Source organism: Coloeus monedula (assembly GCF_965178545.1).
Source record: "Coloeus monedula genome assembly, chromosome: 10".
Taxonomy (NCBI): Eukaryota; Metazoa; Chordata; class Aves; order Passeriformes; family Corvidae; genus Coloeus; species Coloeus monedula.
Genome location: NC_138790.1, coordinates 20,899,185 through 20,926,177, shown reverse-complemented (window position 1 = coordinate 20,926,177; position 26,993 = coordinate 20,899,185). Strand labels below are relative to the sequence as shown.

Genomic DNA, 26,993 nt, shown 5'->3' with positions numbered 1-26,993 from the left:
TATTGATTCCCTTCAATTGGAGGATGACTTTTTGAGAACACTGGTTTCTTAGTGGCTCCTAGCTCTGCACAGACAGTGAGGGCTGGTGACTGAGATTAAAATTAGGCTGGGAATAAAATCAATAAAAAGCTTTATAACTCTGTAATTTCTATGAAACGCTCAAATGTTTTTAAAATGAAGTTGTCTGAAGTAGCTCAGGTTTCCATTTGTTTGTGTCACTGGGAAGATGCAGCAGATGAAGCCCATGCTAGGACGCAATTAAATGTATTAACTGACAGAGGAAGGAAGGAAAGCCTAAATCCAGATGGTTTTCCTCCTTCAGGCTGAAGGGTTCATAGAACAGGACATCTTCAGAAGGAGCAGTCTGCTTAAGACCAGGTCCTGCTGTCTTGTTAGGTCTTGCCATAAATCCACCTGTACTCCTCATCCAAAGCTGCAGAGCTCCTGCAGGGAGTCCTGGTGGGAATTCTTGTGTTTCCATCCCGCTCCAACCCAGCTGCACTTACTGAAGGGTTTTTTGGAGATGTAGGATAGCAATAGCAAGGTATTGTGCCAGAAGCATGTGTGACCAAGGTTGGGCTGACACAAACCCTATTTGTGTGTTGATTCTGTGCTTTCTTACATAAACGTGTCCCTGGGCAGGAGGTTTTGTCCACATTTTGGTGATGTGGAAATCGCAGCAAAGGCTGCAATGAATACAATAAATGAAATGCTTCATTTATCAGTGATTTGGGAAACCTGCATCATTCCTGTGCTTCAAGGGTTACAAGTCAAGCAGTTTTTAGCAAGCTGCTAATCTGCTGTGCTTGCTCTATAGTTATAGTTGCTTGCTGTCCCAGGAGTTTCCAGCAAATGCTCATACAATCTGATTAACATGGTTCACGTACAAAGGGCGCTGGCCTGGGGACTACCATGTCTCATTAATGGAAATGAATTTTTCATGCCATGGCTGCTATGTCTGTGGGTTAAGACTTTCATTTCTTTTTCCAATTCTGTCTCTTTTCTGTATTGTATTTTTCTTTTTAAGCAAAAATCTCTGTATGAATTTTAACGACCGGTTATATTACAGGTCTGAGAGTTTTTGTTTTTGCATATTGAGGTTATTTTTACTAAGAAACAGATGTATTGGCAGCAGAGGAAAAAAAAAAGGAGTGCAATGGCATACATTTGTGTTTATATTGAACCCTTTAGCTCTGATTGAATGCTCGATGAGCTCAGCTTAAGGATGAGGTGACTTGATCTGTTCTTGGCAGCAATCCTGCTTCGTGTGGGAGGGAGGTTGGAGCAGGTGACCCAGTGAGGTCCCTGCCAGCCAACATTTTCATGATTCTGTGAATTGTCAACTTTTCAGTGAACTTTCCAGAATTAATTCCAGTATTGTAATTGATGTGTCATCCCAACTTTTTAAGAGGCTATAATGTGTTCTACTGTGACATGAATATGGACATGTTCTGGTTTATAGTTTGAAAGCAGGGAAAGAAGGTTTAGTTTTCTCCCAGCACTGTTTCTTGGAGTATTTTGGATTAATGTTGCTTTTTAAAGAAAGTTGGAGAGGAAGCAATAGTACATATTATGCCAGTATGCAAAGTATGCTCAGTGACTGGTCACCCACAGCTGCTGCACTGTGGCATTTGTTATTTAACTTTTTTTGGTGTCAGCAGATTGTCATTTTCTGATTGCTGTTGCTCTGTTGAAAATTCCCAAACATGAGAGGCTGTCTTATCTAGGGTGTGTACCTGAACATGAGTATCCAACATCTTACAGGACCACCAGCCCACATTTTGCTCATGGCATAGAGCTGAATTAGCAGAAACCATCAGCCCTTCTGTTGGTGCACTGTTCCCACTTTAGAAGGGAATTGCTGCAATACCTCTAGGCATCGGTTACATGGTTTATAGCCTCCTTTAGCTCAGTGTACTAAGCTATATGTTTCTTGAGTATGTCCTCTTTGTTCTTGTTGTAATGCACACTTTGCTTATCTTTAACTGCTAATGTTTCTAAATCAAAAAGTTCTACAGCATAAACAATTTAAGCTGTAACAGCTGTGCACAACCCTGGCCAAGTCTAAAAGAAGGTTTATGAGAAGTTTTTCCTCTACAGTAGCTGATCTGTTTATTTTAGATTGTAAGGTGTGTATCATGCTCTTTAAGTGGTCAGGACACGTTATGGTTGCTGTTTATAAAATTATTCCTTGAGAAATGTGTAGAGACTAACAGCATTAATAAGTTCAGTCTACTGGCAGTCTGTGATAAATTCTGTATGTATGAAAATTTGACTGTTACCATATGTGTGTCAAAAATGACCAGATCAGGCTGAGATTGAGAATTGAGGTAGTCTTTAAGATAAGGGACTTCTCCAGTTTATTTCTTGCAATGTTCTCATCTCCAAACACCTTAGAAAGTCTGAGAGATTTCCCTAAATAGTGGTTGGGTCACCATCAAAGAGAGGCTGAAGATTAAACTGTAGGCTAAGCAGCTGTGCCTCTTTACCCAAGGATGTGGTCACAGTTGGGTAGGACTTGGCTGAAAGCAGCATCAGATCTGGCTGCTTTTGTGACTTAGTTCCAGAAGGGCTTAAGTGAAAGTGTAAAATTCTTCTGGAGAGCTACTCAGAGCACATGCATTACTGATGTGTGAAGCTCTAATGTAGATATACTTCATTACAGATCTTAAACCTGTGGCAGAACTGCCAGCAGATAGGTATGCAGAGGAAACAGCAGAAGGATGGGGTGCTTCCTTTAATTTTTATCCTCAGGAATCTACTGAGGATTCCTTTGTTGACCTGAACTAACACATTTTGGATTTTCTTTTTAAGAGAAATCATAGACTCATTTCAGCGTGTAGACATTGGCGGATTCAGGATGCTGAATGTCACACCATGTTGACTATGTGTGAAAAACATGTTCTGATAAATTCTCAGGAATTGTACACCATGCAAAATTACACCTCCAGGCAGACTCAAATGACCAAACTCTGACATTTCTCAAACTTGACAGCTTTTTTCAGTGGAGATTTAGGAAAAAAAGGTCAAAGGACACCAAGCATATTACTGCTCCACTCTGCCTAGAGCTATAGCATCACTCAATCTTCTAATATTACATCTTGGGGCAAATGAAGGGTTTCTCATTTAGGCACTAGAAGCAGGAGTAAACAAGGCTTAGGAAGAACAGCTGAGGGAGGTGGTGGTGTTTAGAGAAAAGGAGGCTCAGGGAAGACCTTATCTTCTCTACAACTCCCTGAATGGAGGTTTAGTCAGGTGGGGTCGGTCTCTTCTCTCAGGTGAGAAGTGGTGAGACAGGAAGAAATGGCTTTAAGCTGCACCAGAGAAGGTTTAGATTGGATATTAGGAAGATTTTCTTCACTGATAGCCCTGGCACACCTGCCCAGGGCAGTGGTGGAGTCACCACTCCCGGAGGTATATAAAAGGCTGTGTAGATGTGGCACTTGGGGACATGGTGTAGTGGTGGCCTTGGCAGTGCTGGGTTAATGGCTGGACTCAGTGACCTTAAAGGTCTTTTCCAATCTCAACAATGCTAAGATTCTGCCCTTGCATAGATCATATGCAGGGTTGTTACAGCCTAATGGCTCCAGTAAATGTCCCCTCGCCTTGCCAGGAGCAGTCTCAGGGCTGATAACGCGTGAACAGCTCGATTGCCTCCTGACAGGGGTCTGGAGCATCCGCGTGCCTCGGCAGGTGTACAGGGGACAGAAATGTGCTTTCATAAACATGGGCTCATCTTGGGTTGCAGTAGCAGTTGTCATGGCAACATCACTCTGTGTACTTGAGCTTTAACATTTGAGAGTTCACCCAGAAAATAAATTTGGCGTGATTATGAAGTACACTTGCTTGTTTTCTGAATTCTTTGGATACACATCGTTGAAAAGAGCAGAAAATTATGTTACTGCCTTACTCTTTTCTGCCATAAACCATGCACAGAATCATTAAAGCTGTCATCTATCAAAATAAAGTAAAATTCCAATAAAGATAAATTGTAAATGTTTCCATCTTCAGCTCCATAATGTATTATTTTAAGGGCTCTCTGTCATTGCTGAACTTGATAAAACTTGAGTAAAACCCCACTGAGCAAGAAATCAGAAAAAAAAATCTAGAAAATGTACTCTTGAAGTAAGGATTTAATTTTTTTTTTGTAACTACTGACCTATTTTTCTACAGCAAGTAAGAATAACACAGGGTGGTGACAGCAGGAACCTTTTTTTGTGTGTGTATCAGTATTTTGAATACATCATTTAAAGTCTGTTTTTATCCAAAAAATCACTCTTGACGTGAGACATTAGGGCTTCATATTTCCCGTGTATCTCTGGTTTCCATGTGAAATATTGCTAATAGGAAGGTTTGTCTTCTGTAACCAGCTAAGTTTGAGAAATTGTTCCTAAACTCTGAAAACTGGAGTGCTTGGAACAGATTGTCCAGAACGAGTTGTGGAGTCTCCCTCACTGGAGATACCCCAGAACCATCTGGATGCAATCCTGTGCTCTGTGATGACCCTGCTAGGGCAGGGAGGTTGGAATAATTATAGATAAAATTGTATCCCAAGTGCTCCAGAGTTATCAGTTTGTTTGTGGGTTGTGGTTTCTTCTTTTTGGTTAGTTTGGTTTGGCTGGTTTCCCCCCCCCCCCCCAAACAGAATATGTTAAAATCTTCATTGCAAGGCTTTGTCAAGGATGGTTAAAGAACAGGGATGGAGTTGATGCCTGTGATGAGGCCAGATTCCTGTTTTTCTTGTTTGTAGCTCATCCATAAAAGAGACCTTTTAGTTTTGGTTTTCTTTTGTTTTTGTTGTTAGTTGTGGTTGGTTGTGGTGTTGGGTATTTTGTGGTTTTTTTTTTTTTTTTTTCCTGATTGGTGTTTTTTTTGTTCTTTCCAAGATAAGGGTTGAAGTCACACAGTATTTTGCAGTGTTGGTTGGCATCTTTTGAAGTATAGCAGATTCCCACTAGCACATTTTATTACAGTGTAGTACCTTGCAAGTGTACTGTTTCTATATTTTCAAAGTTAAAATGACTTAATTTTTTTATAATAATTTAAATAGGATTGACTGTAATTAAAGAGAAAAAAGAGTTTGAAAAATATCAAAGTGAAATGTGCCTAAGCCAAAGACTGGCAACGTAAAAATTTCCAAAGCAGAAATGAGTCATATAAAATTAACTTTCTTAAGCACTGCTATGGCCTGTTAGTACAGTTATTGCTGTCAGCATTTTCAAGTTAAACACCATTTACAATGATTTTATTTCACATCAAATTCAACTATAGGCTTAAATGCAAATGCCCCAGTAATAGTTTTTGTCCTGGTAAAACTTGGTATTTTATTTCTTTCAGAGGCAATTATAATGTCTGGGGGAATGTAATGCAAAATATATTAGTGATGAAACCTTGAAGTTGGAAAAACCTGTGCAGGCAAACTAGGTATTAGGTTAGTGCACAGACAGTTGGTATGAGGAAAAGTGGGAAAATGGAAAGACTGACATTTTGGAAGAACAGCTTTGGGTGGGATGGACAGGAGCTCGGGCAGAGTTTTGGGAAGGTAAATGGTGGGGAGGTGGTTGGGGCAGGAGGATTTAGGTAGTGGGGCTGGGGCCTGGTGCAAATGAACAGAGATGTGGGATGGAATTTCTTCACCTTACACACAGTTTGAGCACAGTGTGTAAATGCACATACACAACCCATCCCGACTAGCCTCGGAAGTCCTGAATTCTCCATCTGCTTATTTGCTTTTATACAGACTGCAATCCCATCCAGTGCCCTTCTCAAGGAGAGCAGCAGGACCTGAGTGTTAATTCCAGTGGAAAAAATGAGTGATTAATTCACAAACTAAGAAACGGGAGTGTGTGTGTGTGTGGCTTCTCTCTTCTTGTTTGGCATCGTTGTCTTGATGTTCACAAATGAGCAGAAGGAGTAAACAGTGAGAAAACTGAGCTGTGCCCACCCTAATGGGAGGGAAGAGCTGTTCTGGAAGCAAAGCAAAGGCAGCAGCACAGCAAGTCCCACAAGAAATGCACAGGCTCCATAGCAGAGCCATTTATACTGATCTGATTACACTGCAGTTTTAATAAACCTCCCAGGTAGACTCTGCATATATCACAGATGCTGTTAGGTCAGTAAATATTTCTGAGTTTTGTTTCAGGCAAATAGGTATTTGCACACTAAACGTGTCTGAGAATGGGAAAGAGCTGTGTTAGTAATACATGCCCAGCATGTTAGAGACCAGCTAAGGCTGCCTTTTTGCTGCCTGATACTTGTCTGCTGGGGAAGAAGGACCTTCCTGCAATCTTTCTGCAGGCCCCAGGAATTCAGAAGTTCTGAAAAGGCAGCAGGCAAATACATCCATGTACCTATGCACATCTGGATGGCCTAGCATGTTATAGCTCAGGTGGCCTATGCATTTGATCCTAGGCAAATTAACTCTTCTTCCAGCTGGACATCATCGTGCACAAGTCTTACCAATCAAGGTGCACCACAGACCCTGTTCTTGTCATGTGGTCATCCTCTGTGTTGGTATTAATGGTATCCTGGTCCTCATGGCTGTTGATGATACAATAAAATCAATGAGAAATTTCTGAAGTTAAATACTCAATATCATTCATCTGGGCCAAGAAGGACTTACAGATGAAGAGACAACTTTAGACTAAGTTTAGCTGTGCTTTACAGACCAGTCTGATCTCTCTGTTCTGTCTTCTGCTACTAATCACTCTTTCAGGTTGCATTCATCTTCAGTGAAATGTGAACAAGTGGTGAGTTCTGTCATTTGTTTCTATCTGGTGGCTCTATGGAGTGACAAGGTACTTAAACGTCCTGCTGTAGCTGAACTGGTTGCCAAGCCCATATCCCAAATGTGAGAGAAGGGAGAAATCATTACTGCACAAAATTAAGGCAGCGGTGATGGAAATATCACATTATTTTTTTTGAATTACAGGGTAGTGTAATGTTGCTGTTGACAAGGGCATCATAATCTCTTCTGCAAACAAGTTTTGCCAGGGATTTGTAACTGAAGAAATTCGTCTAGGCCTGAAACTTGGCATCATCTCATTTAACAAGTACTAATTTGTTGTCATACATACTTTAAAGCCCTGCAAGTGCAGTGGGTATTGAGTTCCATGATAAGCACAGCTATTGGCCCTTTAAACAGGTGACATTACATCTGCTTTAGGGGTTTTCCTAGGCATAAAAAGATCACGAGTATTTAAAGGAAAAGCACTCTGTATGGAAGATACTGTGAAGAAAATAAAAATTAAAGACCCCTTCAAAAAGAGATGAGCGAACAGCCCTGGATTTCTGGGTTTATGATTATACAAGAAGGCCACAATGCCTTTAGGACAATTCCTGGGTGAATTTTGCCTTTTCAGGACTGAGCACTAAGTGGCCCAAGAAGGGCTTGCTGTGGGCAGCCCGTTAACACTTGCCACACTTCCTGCTGTGCATGAGCCTGCTAATTGTCTCAGCTATTTATGAGTTGCGTTTAACAACTGCAGCACCAGTCACAAAGAATTTACAGTAGTATATTCATATTGCTTTTTGGTTGTTGGTTTCATAAAATGTTCATGTAAACTCACCTTTCTGTTTTGAAGATACTGGAGGGGGTGGCAGGACCTTTTGTGAAGACCATATTCTAGAGTTTTCAAAAGCTTCATTGATAAGGGATTGAAACAGGGAAAGTTGTCAAAAAAAGAAGTTTCTGGTGTTTCCATAACAAGATGTTCCTATCAGGCAGGATGTAAATGTGTTACTTTTAAGGTCAAAGCACAGGCAGAGAGTTTTGGAATGGCAGCTGTTAAGGCAATAATGATCTGATAAAGCTGACTCTCCTGATTTCTTGTGTACAGTTAATTGAAAGGGTATTTAGCTTTGGTTTGATACCTCTCTATAAACATTCTACCTACAAATCAGTGGAAGTATAGAAATGTACATCAGCTTTATTGGTCATCAGCTTGGCTCTGCCCAGTATTCCAGAGTTTATGATCTCCTTTGCTGTCCCTACAGAGTGGCTTTAAAGCTCACTTGGTGCATATTCAGATTTCTGGCATTTTGCAGTTGCTCTTTTATCTTTATAATAAAACATGTATTTAACAACAATTAAATGTTGAAACAGCTTGCTGGCAGATGGGGAGAATTTTCTATCTCCTGAAGTTTTCAAAAATGTCTTTTGAAAATATGTTCATTTTATGGTCTGTGTTATAGAGAAGACTGAACTAGAATACTGTGGTGTTTTTTCTTGACTTCAATTTTTTCTGTATTTCTGTTGTCTTTTTTTTCACCCCCAATTCAGTATTATTGTGAATATGCAGTGCTTTCTTTCTCCTTCCAGTTCCAAGCCAAAACTACATTTAATGCATAATCTTTAAGTCATGCCTACTTCCTTGACCAGCTAAACACCAAATACTAAATAGAGCAGGTGATACAGATTGCATGGCACAAATGATCTGTGCCTTGAGAACCAGGAGACCCCTTTCTAAAACTACTTTTGGAATGGTTAAATGCAATGTGCAGGCCCTGACCTCAGATACTTCAAGGTAAGTTGTGCTGTCCTTAGACTGAAACAATGAGTTTAGATTAGTGGAAAAAGAGAAGTTAACAACTGCAGCTACTCTTGCATTCTTTTCATTCTTTAACTAAAGGACATGCATTGCTAATAAGATCCCATACTCCAAAGACTGGTCTCAAATATAAAACTGAATTGAATATTGATTTTTTTATTTTAGTTCATTTAGCTGCTTGCTTGTTTGTTGTTTTGTTGCCTTTTTTTTTTTTTTTTTTCTGAAGTGAGGTAACTGGTTTTGGTGCTTTGAGTGAAAATTGAATTGCTGAGATGCTAAGCTGTGGAATGGGGTTACTACTCATCAGCATTAATGACCGTTCCAAGAAATTTCATAGGAATTTTTATTATGCATTTATATGTAGATTTAAGTAGCCTTTATTAATACACTCCATTGAACAATAACACACATTTTTTTAAATGACATAAATATGGAGAAAACCTAACTACCACAGATAGGCAATGGTCAACGTTTATAAGCTCAGCAAGATTAATATTTTCCATGAAATTGCATCTGAAAAACTGCCTTAATTCTGGTTTATGACTAGTACTGCAGTAATCTGCCAAGGGTTCACTTACTTGGCTAAAACAGTTTGTTAAATGACTTCAGGAATTCTAGAGCCAAAGTTATGTTTATGAAATGCAGTGATGATTTGCTTTGCTTTAAAGGACAAAACACCAGTCTTGAATTTCTAGTAAAAAGCAATATGAAGTAGAGTTGGAAAGATGAGGTTGTTGGGCAGTTGATATTACCTAGCAGTGATCTCTGTCCCTGATGGTTTACAAATTAATCCTTCCACTAACAGAAGAGGAGACAGAGTGAAAGGGCAGATGAATAGCTTGAAAACCAGTTATCTCAATTTTCCAAAGAATATCAGTACATGGTTTGATGTCCACTTGGTGCTTGGCAGGAAGCTCTGCAGCAGACATCAGTTCTGGGGCTGGCATTATGAAATCTCTTCCTGAACAGCCTGGATGGAGAGGCAGAGTGCTCCCTTGGGAGATCTCGGGGTGATGCACAGCTGTGGGGACTGGGGTGCTGAAGTTCAGGGGATCCTTCACAAGCCTGAGGGCTGGGCTAACAAAGCCCACAAAGGGCAGCCACAGCAGCTTTGCAGCTGTTTGACTGCAACCATTTGTTGACTCCCCTGGAATTTAAAGACTAAATGTGCAGTCATGATTTAAATAAACAGTGCAGGCTTTCACACTAATTTAAGAGGCTTTAGTTCAGCTTACTCTGTTTCTCCCACTGCAAATTGGAAGAGTTTGGGCTGCAGGTGGAGAATTGATTTGCAAAGTGACTGGAATGGTGACTCGGAACGTGTGGGCTCCCTTGACTGTTCCCAGGCTGTCTGACAGTTATAGGTGAGGGATATTTATATGGCTGTAGGGGGAAAATGGGATCTGTAAATTGGTATTGTATAGAGGCAGATAGCCTTTCAGGGGACTGTTTCATTATATTGGCGCTTGCAAGCGGTTTGCTCTCTTCAGAGAGCTTCAAAAAGCTGAATTCCACTTTGCCATTACACTGGGTTCCTCTGTTATGTGGTAATGTTACTTGGAGGTGAGTCTTGGAGAGTGAAAATGCCTTCAAACATAAAAATGGAGTGATAATGCAGTGTTGTAGGTGTCAGTCTAGTGTTCATGACTAAGAGAGGTTTCATATCTTTATCTTCATTTTATTCTAATTGAGAAGTGAGTCTGATGTTTGAAAAGCCCTAAATTACAGATGCTTATGTGTTGAAATGGCTATTGTCAGAGTATGGGGGAAAAGGCACCCTGTTGTTGCAGCCTGTCAAAAAATGATTTGTTGAAAATTGACTTTGAGTGTTTGTACTGGAGGTCAGAGTTCCCTTTAGAGGGCTTCTGCTTCCATAGAAATATCGAGAAGTGCCACAGTTACGCCTTGCTATTAAAAGAATGATTTTGTTACAAATACTTACCTGGCAGTGCTTTTGATTCATTAAAATGGGAAAAATAAGTGGAGCAAAACAGCTGGGACAATTTCTAAGTAAATTCATCAGTCATTCAGGAACTATGCATTTAAAATACCTATAAATAATAGAATGCTCCTTCTAAATGGAAGCCTTTTATTGATATCTAAGTACAGTGTCACCCTGAAGTTTCTTTTTTAATTTATCATTTCCTTGTGTTTAGAATCAGATCAGGCAATTCATATTATTTCCAGCTTTTCAACTTTACTTTAGCAGCATTATTTTGTATGGTGTGTGAAATGAAATTGTTGCACACAGTTGTTAAGCTTTAAAATTACTTTCAGGTAACAAATAATTGTTTTGGAAACTCTGAGTCTTCACTCAATTTTTTTAATACTATCTCGAGGACTGACAAAATAATTGGATAATTTCAGTGGTTTGCCATTGGCACTTTTAAATTCCCTTTATTCATATTCTTACAATATATTCCTATAAATATTTTCTTTCTCCTGTGATGATGTTCGTGGGACTGCTGATCCTACAAAAAAAGACAGGGCAATGGAAATGGGGAGAATGAAATAGTGAGAAACCAGTTTTTGGGTTTTGTTGTCTGTTTTATTCTTCCAGGTTTACAAAGATTAAATAAATTATGTATGTGTGCATATAGAAACAAACATTTAGGTTTTAAATTTTGTTTTAATAGATAAAAAGATGGCCTATCACAAAGTGAACGCAGACCAGAGAGCACAGGGGCACTCTCCATACCTTGACAATGATGAGCTCCAAGCCACAGCATTGGAACTGGAATGGGACATGGAAAAAGAGCTGGAGGAGCCTGGCTTTGACCATTTCCGACTGGATGGTGCAGCCCAGCGTCACCTGGGGAACTCGCAGAGCCCTGACCTTGACCTGGAGCCCATCCAGCCTTCCTCTTCTCCAAAGGGAAGATTCCAGAGGCTTCAGGAAGACCCTGACTACATCTCCCACTACACGAGACAGGCACCAAAGAGCAACCGCTGCAGCTTTTTTCGAATACTGAAAGTATTTTGCACTGCTTTGATTTTATTTATTTTTGGAATTGTGATAGGATATTATGCACGCAAGAAATGCCCTTCTCCCCCAATACCTCAAGAACCAAATAATCCTCATATCTACCATGAAATTCTCAAGGAAATCAAAGCTGAAAATATTCAACAGATTTACAGGTATGTACCTTGGCAGGTTTTATGTCTAAATGCTCTCAGGTGTCACTCTTAAGTCATTACGTGATTTCTTTTATGTGGAATCTTATTTACAAACCCTGATTTTCTTTTTGAATGTTCGGTTTTATCATGACACTTGGGAGGTGTTCATGTGCATATACAAAATTCATTATTTTTTAACAGTGCAGATTTGTGCTAATCATAACAGGTTTTGCTTTAATAGTGTTCTATTGCTAAATATATTATTATCTTTAATGTAAATGAATTGGAAAACACAGATAATTCAAATTGAATTGAAATACAGACAATAGAGCAGCTGTCTTAGATCCAGTTGACTGCCAAATAACACTACTGAAAAGCAAGGTTGATAGGATGTTTTTTAATATTTGGGGCTTTAAGAAATCCCCATTTAATTTTTGGCAAAAAAGTGAACCCTAGCTGGTGTTTTTTCTCTCTATGGTAAATTAAACCTTTAGGATGGAAAATTTGACCTTTGCACTTTGAAAGATGGTGATTTGTTTATTTTTTTTATTTTTCATTACCTGTTCTAAGAATACAAATTGTTGCAAAATACCTACTGACTGGGTTTGATTTTATTCTTTTTTCAATGTGGAATCTTTGCACTGCTTTGACAGTCTATATAACACATTTGTATCAGAGTAGAATCACTTTTCTGTAGCAGTGAGTGTCAAAGAAAATAGGTTTTTCTGCTAAATTCTGAAAGTTGTTTCTGTATGGGAAGGGGAGATGAGCTTATTTTTGGTTTCTGGAATGCAAAGTTCCTTTTTCATGTTAAAGGTAATGCATGGCAGATTTTTTGATCAGTACCAGTTCAGAAGCAGCAGAACTCCCATACCTGAAGCTATAAAAGAGGTGTTCTTGAGCAGATGAGAAATACATCAAAAATAACCTAACAGCGTTGTTCTAAAAATACTTTTCTTTTGTTACATTTGCTAAGCCAAGTCTTAAGTCTTGTAGTGGCTAATACCATGTTTTGAGCTAACACTGTTATTAAATTCAAGAGAAAAAGTAAATATGAAGGGTTTTCATGTGCCAAAATGATTCTACTTCATACAAATCTAATTAATTTCATAATGGGAAAGGGTACAGGTGATGAAAAATGTTGATTTTTAATGTAAAAAATTAACTACTTTGTCTTTCAGAGAGTAAATTGAACTGAATTCTGTCATTAGGTTTCATCACAAGTGAAGTATTGGAGTAAGCTCAGCCCTAAGAGTGGGTATTACACAAATTACAGCAAATTGCTGGCATGTCTGTCAGACTCAGGATAATACTTCAGTACTTTGTGTTTGGGGACTGGGAATCACTTGCCATTCTATTTTTCCTAAGGGTGGTTTAAACCATCCCTTTTCAAACCCTTCATCGCTTGTCATATAATTTCAGCTTGCTATTAGGATACTAGTGAGAATCTGGACTTTAGATAAAATGAATTATATGAATATTTTGGAACTTAAAAAACTTTGGTAGTGGCCATCCTTTAACATAATTCTTAATATTTGTTTGGGTTTCTTTTTTACGTAATGGCAGAATTTCATAAAATGTAGTCATACATTATTTCAGCTACCTATCAATTCTGTATATAAATATATAAACAATGTTTTTAATACACTGCATTACCCACAAGTTTTTTTCCTAACCCAATATTTTGGTCTGAGACAGCTTTTATCCCATGTTGTGTTTAGCTGCTTTCCCTCAACATCTGCTTGGCAGGAGTCAGAGCGACTGCAGTGAAACCTGGCTGTGTGTAGCCCTGTGAGTACAGAACATGCAACATATGTTGCTTGGGTGAAAAAAAAGCCCAAACCTGACAAAATCAATATATGTTATTGGAAAACTTCCTTCAATAAAATACTTTGAGTTACTAGGAATAAGTGGCAGCTGCTTAGCTTGCAATTTTAAAATGTTACTGAGCATGACATTAATTTAATTTTCATTGTTTACTCCTTAGATCAGGCTCAGATGGTATGGGAGTTTGCTAACAGTCCTGTAAAGGAATTAGGAGAAAAAAAACCTGTTCAAGAGACACAGAGGTGCCAATCATAATGGTGGAGCAGACATAACCTTAATGTGCTTGGAGCTCTGGAGTGGGAACTTTCTGTTGGGGTGAAATCTGCTCGTGGTTGGATGAAGCTTTGAGGATTTGACCCTTTGCACTTCTAAAGAGGTTGCAGAAGTGCTCCAGGGGACTTGTGTTGGTTTTGTTTGGATTTGGACTGGATTCTGTGTGAGTTGAATGAAGTCTGTCTACCAATCCCTGTTAGGGATGGAGGATCATTGCTGCTCCGGGAAGTGGTTGAGTCCCCATCCCTGGAAGGATTTAAAGGACGTGTGGGTGTGGCACTTAGGGGCACGGTTTAGACACCTTGTCACTCAGCAGTGCTGGCTTAATGGTTGGATTCAATCCTAGAGGTGTTTTCCAACATAAACAATTCTGTGATGGTGTAGGTAACAGCAGTTTGTGTTCATGGGTTGCTGAATTGGGATATTCTGGTCTTCCTGTCTGGCTTCTCCAGGGGAAGAAGAAAACTCAGTGAGTTGGCTTTTATTGCTTCAACTTTGCACTTTGTTCCCCATGAGATGGGAATGCTACAGAATTTCTGTGCAATTTAGCACAGTTCTAATTCCTGGTCTTGGCCAAGTTGCTTAATCAATGATACAGCCTAAGTCAACATTATCTCTGTGAGCTTTTTTGGACCTCTCCCCACCCCCTGTAGGGGGGAGCTTGCATTGTCGACGATAAAAAGTAGAAATCAGTTCAATCTGATGTTTCAGAGGTTTCAAGACAAATTGTCAGAAGGAGAAAAGTAATTGCCCCAAAAAATGATGAGTTTTTCTAACCTAACACACTGAAGTTTAAACTGGGACAAAAAAAAAAAAAAGGCCAATATTATTAATAGGATTCAGTCAGTAAATATAGCAATTCATTTGTGGTAAAATCACACATAATTCTGCAAATATCACTGGGCTGTTGGGAATCCAGTAATGATATCTGTTTGTGCCATGAATGTAACTTTTCACAGTTTTCTTCTGGAAGATATATGACAAGGTTTAAGTTCAAGTTAGGTGTAACTTGGCTCCAAAAGGCATTCAGGGTGAGTATGAAAAGGGCATAAATTCCACATCCAAAAGAGGTAGAAGCTGAAACACGGAATACTTTGGGCGCTGCTTACATTTATATCCGTAACCAGCAGAGCTTACCAGGGCAAAACAGATGGATAAAGGTGGTAAAACTGCTAGGCAGAAAGCAGGTTGTCTCCTGGGACAGGGGGGTTGAGAGTCCATGGCAAGATTGAGTTCTTGGAGCCCTTTAGAGAGTGTGTCAGGAGGGCATGGCTGGAGAGGAGTGACCTGTGCCTCGAGCCACGCTCCCCAAGGAATATCTGCAGCTCCAAAGTACAATCATTACACTGGAAAAGGCTCTGCTCTCCAAAGGAATGAACACATTTAGATGTGGAGGTCTTTATAATAAATGCTGAAGGTCATCAGAGGCAGACCTTCAAAAAGACGGAAACGCCCACCGCCAGTTTCGGTAAGCAGCGCGCTGTTGAATTCTCAGACGTAAATTTGCAATAAAAATATGCATAATTCTCAATGAGATCTGACTTCTTAAAGCTACTTTTTTAAATGGCACTCAGATTTCTGCTATCACTTAAGTGCTTTTGAAAATTCAGCTGGTCTTGCTTTCTCACTCTGTGAGAAAGGGGATGAAAAAGGTGATGCTGAAGAAGTGTATCGTTATTCTGTTGCTGCACATCTGCCAGATGCAGGTCAGCTCTTCAGTAATCATTGCCACTTAATTTAATTATTCAGCAGATCTGTGTTTATAATGACTGAAGTTTTTTTTCTCCCCCTCTCTTTCCCCAGATGAAAGGGAAATGTGCCATTTTTGCTGTTTAGTGTCCCCTCTGCCTCCTGGGTGACTTTTTTCTTGCCCTACCTTCAGTAAGAAAACAAGGGGAAGGAAAGAGTCTGACAGACCCTGCTCCAGACTTAGAGGGATCACTGTCACTGACTTCGAGTTACTGTCACTAGCTACCAAGATTCTGATCATCATATACTTTGCTAAGGTTTTATGTTTTAAAATGGTAAATGTTTGAGTTTTGTGCAAAGTGAACCAAAAAACTACCTTTTTTTGGTAATTTTTTCAGTTAAGATTTGAATTGAATACACCAGAATCTAAAGGGAGAAAGAAATAAAAGCTACAGTAAGTAGCAGAAATACAGTCCTATCAGAAACTTCTGAGATTTTAACTCCTGTTATACAATTTGGCATACTTTTCATAAAAAAAATTATATTGTGTTGCATCTTTGACAGTGCTGAACATTCCAATAGAAGAAATACAGAAGGTGTCTTTTTTAGTTTATATGAAATTATTTCAATTTTATTGCTTCAAAACCAAATAAAAATGAAACAATCCTATTGTATTTGGAAAATGTGGGGCTATCATAATTTTTTAGGAAGTTTTAATTTTGGGGTTGACTTCTGTAAATTAAATGAATAAACATTTATTCATTCATACTATTCATGTTGAATAGTAAGACTAAAAGAAACAGTCAATCATGTTGGTGTCAGTGATAACTCTGGCTGTACGTGATTTGTCAGATTAGCTAATTGCTCTCACATTTTTAAAATTCTTGTAGCTTTATTGTGCTTTACTCAGTAATTACTTTCCAAAATTTTACATCTTGGTTACTATCAGATCCACAGTTTTTTTAGATACATCTTCCTATGATTAAAACTGGGATGGGGGCACAGAAGGAAGAGTCTTTGCTTTGCTCTCCAGCCAGTCTACAGAGCAGCTCCTTCATTTCAGCTCTGCTTTCTGTCCTGGGTATTCTCATTCAAATGCTTCCTTCAGTATCATTTTCCCCCCCTTGAGCAATAGGGAGGTTTAAATCCCTTCATAATACATCCAGTTGTAGCTAACTGTCCTTTAGAGGCGTATCTGTTCCTTATTCCAGCTGGTAATATCACTTGCAGAATCTCCCAAATCCATCTCTGGCGAGAATTGATTTGTCACTGGTGCCTGCTGCCATCCATAACTTCAGCTTAATTCTTCAAAGGGCTTTGGGAGAGCAGGCAGCAGCTGCTCTCCTGTGTGTCATGGCCAAGGAACAAAAGTGCCAGTGCAGTGAGAAAAGGACTTTTACTTGTTTTTTCTCAAAGTGAAGTGAGAAGCTTCCATATCCAAGTGTTTCTTGTTCCCTGATCAGTTGTAATCAGTACTGTTAAAACCTTGGGCCTTTGAACCTTTTTCTCAGGTAAAGCCTGTGAAATACATACCTGAGGAGCAGAGAGAGCCTGGAACTTCCTCGAAAAATTTGAGTTTTGGAGATTTGGACTGAATGAAATCTACAGGCTCCTGCCTGGTGAGATTGCCTTTGTGCCCAGAATGAGGAATCACCGCAGGAGCAGAACCTCCTCAGGAAGGGTGTGAGGAAAGGACTGTGCTGGTGACTGCTTCCCTGAGTAGAGACCCATTTAGTGCCTGCTCCTGTTAACAGCTACTGTTAATTAATAGCTATACCTGACCTCTTCATGGCTGCTGGTAGCCGTGTGCTGGCTGGCCCAGGCCTCTGCTCGCTTCACTCGTGTCCCCTGTACACAAATTCTGGGTTTTGTCACACCAACAGCTGAAAAGAGCATTGCAAAAAGCAAATCTCAGTGGGAACTCATCCTATTCCCTCCTGTATATCAGTCTCAGGCATTTCTTGTGTTGCTATCAAAAATGCAGGTGTTAAATGTAGTTAGGCTCAGTCTGAAGCCAGGCCTACAGCATCTTTGGAAATGGATGTCGGCGTATTCCTGGGTAACCAGTGGGCTCTCTAGATCTATTTCATTCCCACACTGCGGAATCACTTGGGATTCTCTTCATTCACATGATAATTTTGAATGTGTATTTATAAGTACAAAGCCCCTTTTGAAAGGAGATAAGAGTAATATCAAACAAGGGAAAGTTCCCACTTATCCCCCTGCCACCTCCCCATCGAAGAATGGCTCTGGGAACATGGGGAGGTGTCTTTTGTGGAAGAAAGATGCCCTGTGTGACCCAAGTGCTATCTGTGGAACAGAGACTTGGTAAATTTAGGCTTCAGATATCCACTTATGTCAAATATGATTTCTTTTAAAACCAAAAAATAGGTTATATCTGTACTTCAGAGGTGTTAATAGAAAGCCTTGTGTGTTTTATCATTTTCTTTGGTTTAATTCTTTTTTAAAATTTTGTTTCTTTTTCTTTAGATGAAAAAAGGATGCATTATATCAATATAATGCTTGAGAAAGAGGTGTGAATTTGATCCTGTTAGAGTCAGCTGCAGCATATGCTTATAATACTCCTTTGTTGAAGAAATGTCTTAGGTTATGGTTTACTTACCATTGAAAGGATGTGTTTCAAGTGCACCATGTATTTCACTGAGAACAATTTTTCTTTTCAGTTGATTATTTCTTTAATGGTAACCATAAAAATATACCGATTTTTAGATGTTTGATTTGCAAATTATTTACAGTAAAATCTGTTTTTTTGTATCATAACTGTATCTTTTGTAAATTAAGTACATAGCATTGCCTTAAAATAATTTTTCTAAGCAATACATGTTTGATTTCCAGAGCAGTAAGTGTGATAAGTTAAAGAGTTAGAATCAATAAACTATATTATGCCACATCAGCATAATAAGTAATAAGTCCCTTGATAAATTTAGTATCTGTCACAGCCCAGATGAATGGCTTTGGTGTTGCTGCTGTACAGTGCCTCGTGTTTTCCATGAAAAAGTGACACCAGTTTTTGATAGGCTATAAAGTATAAATTAAATTTGCTCTGATCTCTTATTTTTGAATTGCATAATCTTATTTATTTTAAAGATTACCTTGCTGAAATTGCCTCACACTCCTCATAACAGAAGTGTGGTTAGGGTTTAGAGAGAGAACCAATTTCCATGGCCATTAGCCTCTTTACCATTGCTGTTGGAAGTGTGGGGCAATTTAGTCCCAATTAGAACAGCAATTCTGAATGGTGACAAGTGCTACTTCCCCTAATAGATGATGAAATGAGCTGTGCCAGCATGGCTGAGGGAGTAATTTTCTTTTTAAAGGTCTGGCGTTCCACATTCCTGCCTGTTTGGGGCAACAGAGGGATTGTGGGGAGAGCCTGATGATTCCTTGAATCCTTCTGTCAGCTGGGCTGCCCCAGGACATCTTGCTCTCCCCTTTGCCTGAAGGTGTCTGGTGCAGTTTGGAAACCTCAGATTTTTAAGGAATCCTTTCTGTTTCAGTGACAAACCGGAATGGATGGTGAAACATCTATGGATGTTAAAGATCCATCCATTTTAGAAACTTCTGGTGAGTGATAGGCTCTGTACTTGACTTTACCTGAAAACCAGAAATACTTGGCTGGACATTTCTGAGCAACTCTTGAGACTAATGCTGGCTAAAAGGCAGTATGTAGAGGAGAAAGAGTTACTACATTGCCATCATTTTTATAGATTTAACCAAACTACTTTTTTTCTGACAGAAAGAATCTGAAGGAAAAAGAAAACCACAGCCTGCTGAGATGACCACCAGTTTTCATTGCAGGCCACTTGCTTCCATTTGGGAAGAACCGTAGTGTGCAGAAATTGGACAAAGTTGTCCTTCACTGTCCAGTCCTTGCAACTCAACACAAGGAGGGTCACTAATTTTGGCTGGTGGTCCCAGGGACGTGCTTATAATGATAGCGAGGAGCAAACCTTGCAGAACAAACCCCCTTAACCATTTAATTAGTGGCACATGAACTGTCTAATTGCCTGATCAACTGCACGAGTTTCTCCTGTCTCGGCTCTGAACTTCCCAGCCTTACAGTGTGCTCAGAGGGTGGATTTTTCCTCAGAGGAGGCTGTGGCAGAGGCTATTGCAAAGAGTCCTTAAAACTTCTAAGCACCAAGCACTGGCAGATTGCTGTTTAGGATGCACCTCTCATCAGCATGGTTTAAAACTGAAGTCCATGGATACTCCTGAGATCCAGCCTTCCGGTGGAATCTGCAGTTCCATGGTAGGCACTGCAACAATAAGCAGTTCGTTTCCTGCCTGCACACATAAATCAAATTAATGAAGCCCTGAGGGGAAGGAGTTTTCTCAGCCCTTTTTGATGGTGCTCTGACATGCAGTTCCCTACATCAGCACCTATGACAGCTATTTGCTGGAAGCCTGTTAAGTCAGATTGTTGCTGAATTTAACTGGCTGCAATTTGTTGTACTTTATTAAGTTACTGTGCATGCAACATTTGTAACTGAAGGTTGCTGGGGAACATTGCTCAGGATCGATCAGGGATAATGAAATTGATATTGTCTGAATAATAATCAATTTTAATCATAGTATTTTGCAGTAGTCTTCCGTTAAGGGGCTTCTATTCTCAGTTCAATTCTCTTTGAAAGCTGATGAGTTTCTGGAATGAAACAAATATGGATTGCATTGAAAAGTTGGGCTTTCCCTGGCAATATTGGAACTTGTGGAGTGTAAGACTTTTCAAAATTAAACAAGTTGGCTTTTTAAAATTTCTAGAGTACTGTTTGTGGACAAGATGTTGAATAATGCCTCCTGCTCTGTGTGTATGTCCGATTTCTCTCAGTCTCAGTAATAGGTACTATTTAAATATACATTTTCAAGTCTAATCCTTCCTGGAAGCTGATGTTTCCTTTAGACACATGCAGTTGCCACAAATTTACATGTGTTCCCGTCCAAGTTAAAATACCAACTCATACTCTGCTTGGTTTATGAGTATTTCTTCAAGGCTGAGAAGGTTGTAATTTTCCAGTGAGATGGAATTTTCTCTATCCATTCTTTTTTTCCTTTTAGTGAAACATAAAAATAGAAAAGTGACTTGAAATGTCACTATCAAAACAGAGTGTTTGAATAGCTCAGAAGCAAAACTTTCTGGAAATCTTTTTTTCTGGGAGACCTCATGATTTTTGTTCCTTTTTGGAGAATTTGGGGGGTATGTGCCGACATTTCCCCGCAAAGCAGTGTCTGGTCCTTGACCAACTTGATGTCTGTTTATCTTTTGTGAAAGTTTGTTACTTAACAGAGTAGAGAAGACAACAGGAACAGAAAAGTGAGCATCTTGCTTGTTTCACCTTTTTTAATGGGTGCTCAAACTTCATTAGCCATCTGGCTAACTAAGTGGGTTGTGTGAGGCTTCAAGAGAAAGGTCTCTATTGCTGAAGGGGTCAGGACCCCATCAAAGATTGACTTCTCTCCAGGAAATTTGGGAAAGCTCTTCAGATAGGAGTTTGTAATAACAGTAGTATTTTACTGAGATCTGGGTCTAGAAAAAGAAAGTGATTTGGAATGTCTTTCCTTTGGAATTTGGGGAATGGCTTCAGACCCCTGCAGTAATCCTCCCTTATAATACAGAATTGATGAAATGGCCAAAGTTTTGAAGCTCATTACCTTGACTCAACCAGCGGTGTGCTCTAGGCAGTATCACATTTTGCTGCTGCTTCAGGTGACAAACTGGAACCCATAGACTGGAGAAGCCCAGGACTTCATCAAAATTTGAAGAGGTGAGACAGTGAGAAGAAGGATCAATACTTAAGAATGTATAAGGAGTCCATGAAAATGTCAGTGTGCCTTTGATGGAAATTGTTTTCTTTGTTCCAGTGGGGCAGCTGTGCTTTAGCAGGGAGCTCAGATATTTACAGTTGTAATTGTGGCCGAGGCTGGAAGGTGTTCCCAGCGCTTCTGGAGTCTGTTTCTTGTTGAAGGCTATGTGAGCCAGGGCTGCTGCAGTGCAGATTGAGAGCATTTAATTATTGAAATAGTTGGCTGGGTGCTATTTGCGAGCAAAAGGTGGTAGCTCTGGGAAGTCACTTGTTTCATGGTCATTTGTTAGTAATCATTATTGAATGCTTTTATTTTTAATAAATGCCAGCCTGGGTGATGGGCCTTGTGATGTGCGTTATTAAATAAATAGGCAGGCTTCAAAAAAGGCCATATGGGTCATGAGCAAAGTTTCTGTTCCCTGTCAACTATTTAGGGAACGAAGCAAGGAGCTGAATTATTTATGACATGCTTAGTGCAAGGCAAATGGAACCTGCTGCTGTGTTGCTAGCAGTGCAAATAGTGGCCGAAAATATACAAATGGTTTTCTTCTCTATTATCATGCCTGTTTTTCTTTACTAATATTTCTGGAAACTATTTCAGAAAATTAAACCCTGTGACAAAAAAACCGTTAAATCTGCATGGTTCCTCAGGATCCTAGCACAGACCGTGCAGGGGATATTGTTTCTAAATTATTCAGTTTATGTGCTAAGAAGATAGATAGGGCATGGTGTTAATACAGGTATTCATTTTGTTTTGTGGAAAACTTGTGGGTTTTTAAAAGAAAAAAAATGGAATAACTTTCATAAAGGCTGTTTCCTACAGACAGAAACATATCTATTTGTATAGCTGTCCATTTCTACATGGGGTTTTGTGCCTATGTGAATACATAGATGTAATTTTGTGTAATAGGTGAAGTTCTGTCCTTTACACAGCACTTCTCAAAGCTGCCATATGTATTGCAGTGCTTGGTACCACTTCTCCCGGTGGCCGTGGCTGAAACCTGATTGCCTTCTCACCCCAGGGCCAGAAGTACTTCTTGTGCTCATAGTTCCTTTGAAGTGGTGACAACTCAAAGTACCATGATGGCTATGTCGTAAATGCCCAGAGAGTTGTTAAGGACACAGTCCTTATATATAAATACAGCTTGGGTGGGTGATCTCATTCATATCAACGTAAGTATTGTAGAGAATGTAAGATGAAGTTAGGTGATTACAGTGCAGCAGTATTCAACATAAAAAGAGACACCTGGGGAAGAATCCAGCATTAAATTGCAATTAAAAGTACACAGCACAGAAAAGGTGATGAATGGAACCAACTCTGTTATGGCTTTGTTTTGTTGTTGGCTCAAGAAGCCAAACTGTTGTCTTAGGGTTCAACACAAGGCAAAATATGTCTGTGGCGTAGGAAAGGTGATGTGAGATGATTTAGTGGTTCCTTTCTGAAGTTTGTTTTTTCCTGATCTCTGTGTTTCATCAGTCTTTTCAGAGCTTGTATTGAAGCATACCAAGATGAATAAAATTTGTTACTAAATTTTTGAATTAACACCTTTATTTTTCCTTTCTTCTTGAGCTGTGTTAGCTAGGATGCCTGAGAGGGCTTGATATTAATAGTCTGTCCTGATGAACAAACTGAACTAAACCAGAGGATTTGGGCTCTGGTGGCTGCAGGAGCTGGGGTGGAGCTGGCTGCTGTCACAGAGCTCCTGGAAGGCACATGGAGCTGTTCATGGCACTGTGAACATGCTGGGCATTATCTGGGATTTGCAGCTCTCCACTAGCAAAACTTATTTTTTTTTTTTAGAAGCAGACTCTGTTAAAACAAGAATCATTTGGTATTATTCTAGAAATACAAAGCTAAATAAATTAAATCCTCCTTTAGTCTCATGGATTTGGAAATTGGTTTTACATGCTTTTGTCGCATCCTGCCTGTATTAGTCTAACTCCCTTTTCCCAGTTTTTGCCAGCACTGCTGCTGCAGCAGCTGTGTACAGATCGCAGATTCCTGAGGAGGAATGAGGCTCGTGGAGGGCCGGGTCTCTCTTCTGTCTCTCTCATTTCCTCCTGACTCAGTGTGTCCTGACTTTAAAAAGGTTTCTCTGTGTGGGAAAGAGTTAATCGGATCAGGATGAGTCACACCAGGGTTAAATGTTGGCGGTAGGATTGGATCCCTTCCCCTCAGTTAACGTAATTAAGACTGACATTAAAGATCAAATTATCCTATATCAAATTAGGTAAGTGGGAAACTCTTCAGTGACATTCCTGCACAGTGCTGGCCCTGCCTTTCTAAGGAGGCTGTGGGGTCCTGCCAGAGGAGCCCCGAGGTGCCCTGTTGCTCCAGAGCTCTGGGTCTCATTTGTGGAAGGTTCCTCCTTGCCCAGCTGGGCTCTCTGCCTCCCTAACGTAGTCAAAACTGGTCATTTACCAAATCACTCTGGGGGAACGTTGGAATTTTTCCAGCAGGACTGTGGAATTACATGTACCAAATCTTAATGCCTTGCTGCTTGGCTCCCTTTCCTCAGTGACCTTTCCTGCGCTGCCTCAGGGAAATCCCAGGGTTCTCCCAGGGCATCTCAGCTGAGCTGGGCATGCCTGTCCCAGCAAAGGGTGTGATGGCACCAGCATCTTGTGACTTCTGAGGGACTTCATGTGAGCCTCCTTTGCTCACGTGTGTTTGGTTTCTCCAAAAGAGGTGAATCTCTTTGAGATCTGGTCCTGTTTGCATCCTCTTAGACTAGAGCAGCTGACATTTCTGCAGCACCTGTTAGCACAGAGGGATGTTCTTTAAGTTTCCTTACACACTTGCTCCAAATTTATATTATCCTCCAAAGAATTCAGAATGTTTGCACTGAAATTTGGTTACTGAATAACCCAGCCTGCCCCAAAAGAATTAACGTCAGCATTAGGTTATATACTGGATCTCTTGGTGCATAAAGACATTTTAACACCATCTATTTATTGTGTGTTAGACAGTGGTTTCTGGCTGCATTATATTATGTGACTCTTAGTTCAGCAGTGGTAGAAAACAGATTTATCTAAAGATGAGTGGTAAGTACTTGTTGTGTGCTGTTGTGCCACTCATGAAGACTGACTTTGGGACAAGAATGGTGATATTCCATCAGTAACTGAAGATCTGTTATCCCAAAGGAAACATAGTTTATGTTTCCAGGATGAGAGGAAAGCAGTTTCAGACATAGAGGGATGGCAATAATTGCCATAAGGTTTCCTGTAGCTGTACACAAATAGTTTCAGTTCTTTATGCCAGACTGTGATACAGCATGTAAATAGTGCCTCTTAAAACTACTAAAAAGATGACTTAAAAGAAAAAGTGTGACCTTAGCAGGGGCAGCTATTCCAGAAGCAACAAAAGTATGTTGTAGTACTGTTTGTAATTCTTTAAACAGATGACTTGATAGTAATAGAGAATTAGTGTTCCTCACCAGATAGCTAGGAGATGTCTTCATGCTATTTTTGGTATTACAAACAATGCATTAACTTCTCCTCAGCTGTGAATGCTATTAAAGTTTGCTATTAAATTTTGCCAGAAAAGCTCTTATTTTTATTTTGCCTGATGTTTGAAATCATGGAAACATTTGTGTGTGCTCAAGATTGGTTTGTTGTTATTACAGCTGAGAGGGAGCTGATGGATCTCTGCTAGCACAGGTTTGAGACAATATTTGAACTGCCCTGGGAATATGTGAGAGTACAGTTAAATCAAATGATTTTTACTTACAGCATTACTTGAACACTAGCTTTGAGAGAGACCACATTCTATTACATATGGAAAATTACAGTGAGTGAGTGCTTCCTTGCAAGGAATGATGTGGCTCTGGTTTTATGAAATGGAGGAAAGCTCTGTGGAGAGGTCCTGATTTGATCTTGAAGTCAATGTAACAAAGTTCTGTTTACCAGCAAAAATTGAGACCCACTGGAAATATTGTCTCTCACCAGCCTTGAATACATGCAGATGTTAAAGTACAGCTTCACAAAACAGTTATCTCTATAGCTGAAAGTCTGAATTTTCAGAGAAGGCTTAATTATTTAGGGAAAGTAAAGATTGAATGAAGACAAGAAAAGCTCCTTGATGGTATTCAATTTGCCTTTCAGAATGTGTGTTCTATAATAATGTTTTGATTTAATCAAATTCATATCTGTATTTTATTTTTCCTTAAAAAAAGAACAAAAAATCTAAACAAAAGACAGGCATGAATTATTACAGGAATATTATTATGCACTGGGAATCAAAAAAGTCTGAGCAAATGCAGTTTAGACCCTTCTTTAAAGAAATAATCAAATACATTAAATTAATTTTTCCATGAATATGATGTGAAATTTTTCTCATCTTATATTATTAGATTTGAGCAGAAGGGACTAGTTCACTAAATATGGATTCAGCACTTCAGTAATTTAGTAATTCAGTAAATTACTATGGTTCCAGTCAGAAAGAACTCAAAAAACCTAATAAAAATAATTTGGAATTAAAATGAATTATACTTACCATTTTAAGCAGTATATTGACAGTCACGAAAGTGGAGCTGTGTTTCTTAGAGGGGTAGGAAGCCACATGCTGAACTAAGGTAAATTGTATCCTTTTTAAATGCTGCTGAACTGATCTCCCTGGTGTTGCCACTGAAAGGGAGCCCCTCCAATTTGCAACCACCTTTGTAATGGTCTAGATGTATAACTAGTTATTTAACTAAGTCCTCTTTCAGAGCAGATTTAAACAATTTTCGTTTTTTTTCTTTTTCAGATTTCCTAGTATGCACTTATTTTCCTGAATTTTCCAGAATTGTTCTGAATTTGCAATTGTGTAACTTAGCTCCTTTATTTAACTTTTCATTATTTATAGCTAACAGTGGGTATATTTTAATATTTTAATTTTGTTAGGTGAGGTGTTTAGCATGTCTTGGCACACCTGAGGAATATGGAATAACTTGGATTTATTTTTTCACATAGTTTCTCAGAGATAAGCCTCAGCAAGATTAAATTAGGTAACTTATAGCATTGATATGCACTTGTTTTTCAAAATCTTTTTTTTAAAAGTACTACCTCTGTGCATAGAGGGACCAGAGTAACTAAAGACCATTAATGTATGGATTTTAAAAATCTAGTTTATCAGGTTGGGAGCTCTCTGGGGTGGTGAGTGATTTTATTTGCTCTCTATACAGTGGCTGGTGTTCTGGAGTCGTGAACTCAGATTTCTCTGTTTTGAGCCACTAAAATGCCAGTAACCAGTAGTAACACTGCCTTTGTTTTCCCAAAATTAATGCTTGCATGTGTAGTTTATGCTCCTTAATTTTGGATGCGGCCTTTGCCATAATTGTAGAAAATTGTGAGCACAGAGTTGGAGAGAGGGTGAAGCTACCGGTGCTAAGGAAACCTTAATTGTTGAAGTTCATGTTAAAAGGCTGAATATTCAGAATTGTATCAGACTGCAACCCCCTGCTTATGCCATTTAAAAATGATTGGGCACTTCAGTTTAATTTGCTTGAAGGTGAAGAGCTTATGAGACGTATTTGAACCTAGAAATAATTCTGACAGCTAATTTTTACATGCATGAAGAAGAAGTTTTATAGTGGAAACCTTGACTTTTAGTGCTGTAGAGCTGTCATAAAGGCCCTAATGATTTCTGACTTAATTATGTGTCTGAACACTTAGGCTGATACGCATTCACTACCCTGTAGAGATTCATGTCGAAGTACCAAATACTGGATGCAGT

The 26,993-nt window shown here is 39.3% G+C and overlaps 1 protein-coding gene across 1 annotated transcript in view; it reads left to right on the top strand.

The window, feature by feature from the left end:
- Nucleotides 1-26,993, top strand: part of NAALADL2 (N-acetylated alpha-linked acidic dipeptidase like 2) — a gene marked incomplete at both ends in the record, with an annotated part of 311,905 nt that overhangs the window by 77,003 nt on the left and 207,909 nt on the right. The window contains one exon of the mRNA XM_082287835.1: nt 11,186-11,687. Within this exon, the coding sequence (XP_082143961.1) occupies nt 11,186-11,687 (502 nt within the window). The remainder of the gene's footprint in view (nt 1-11,185; nt 11,688-26,993) is intronic.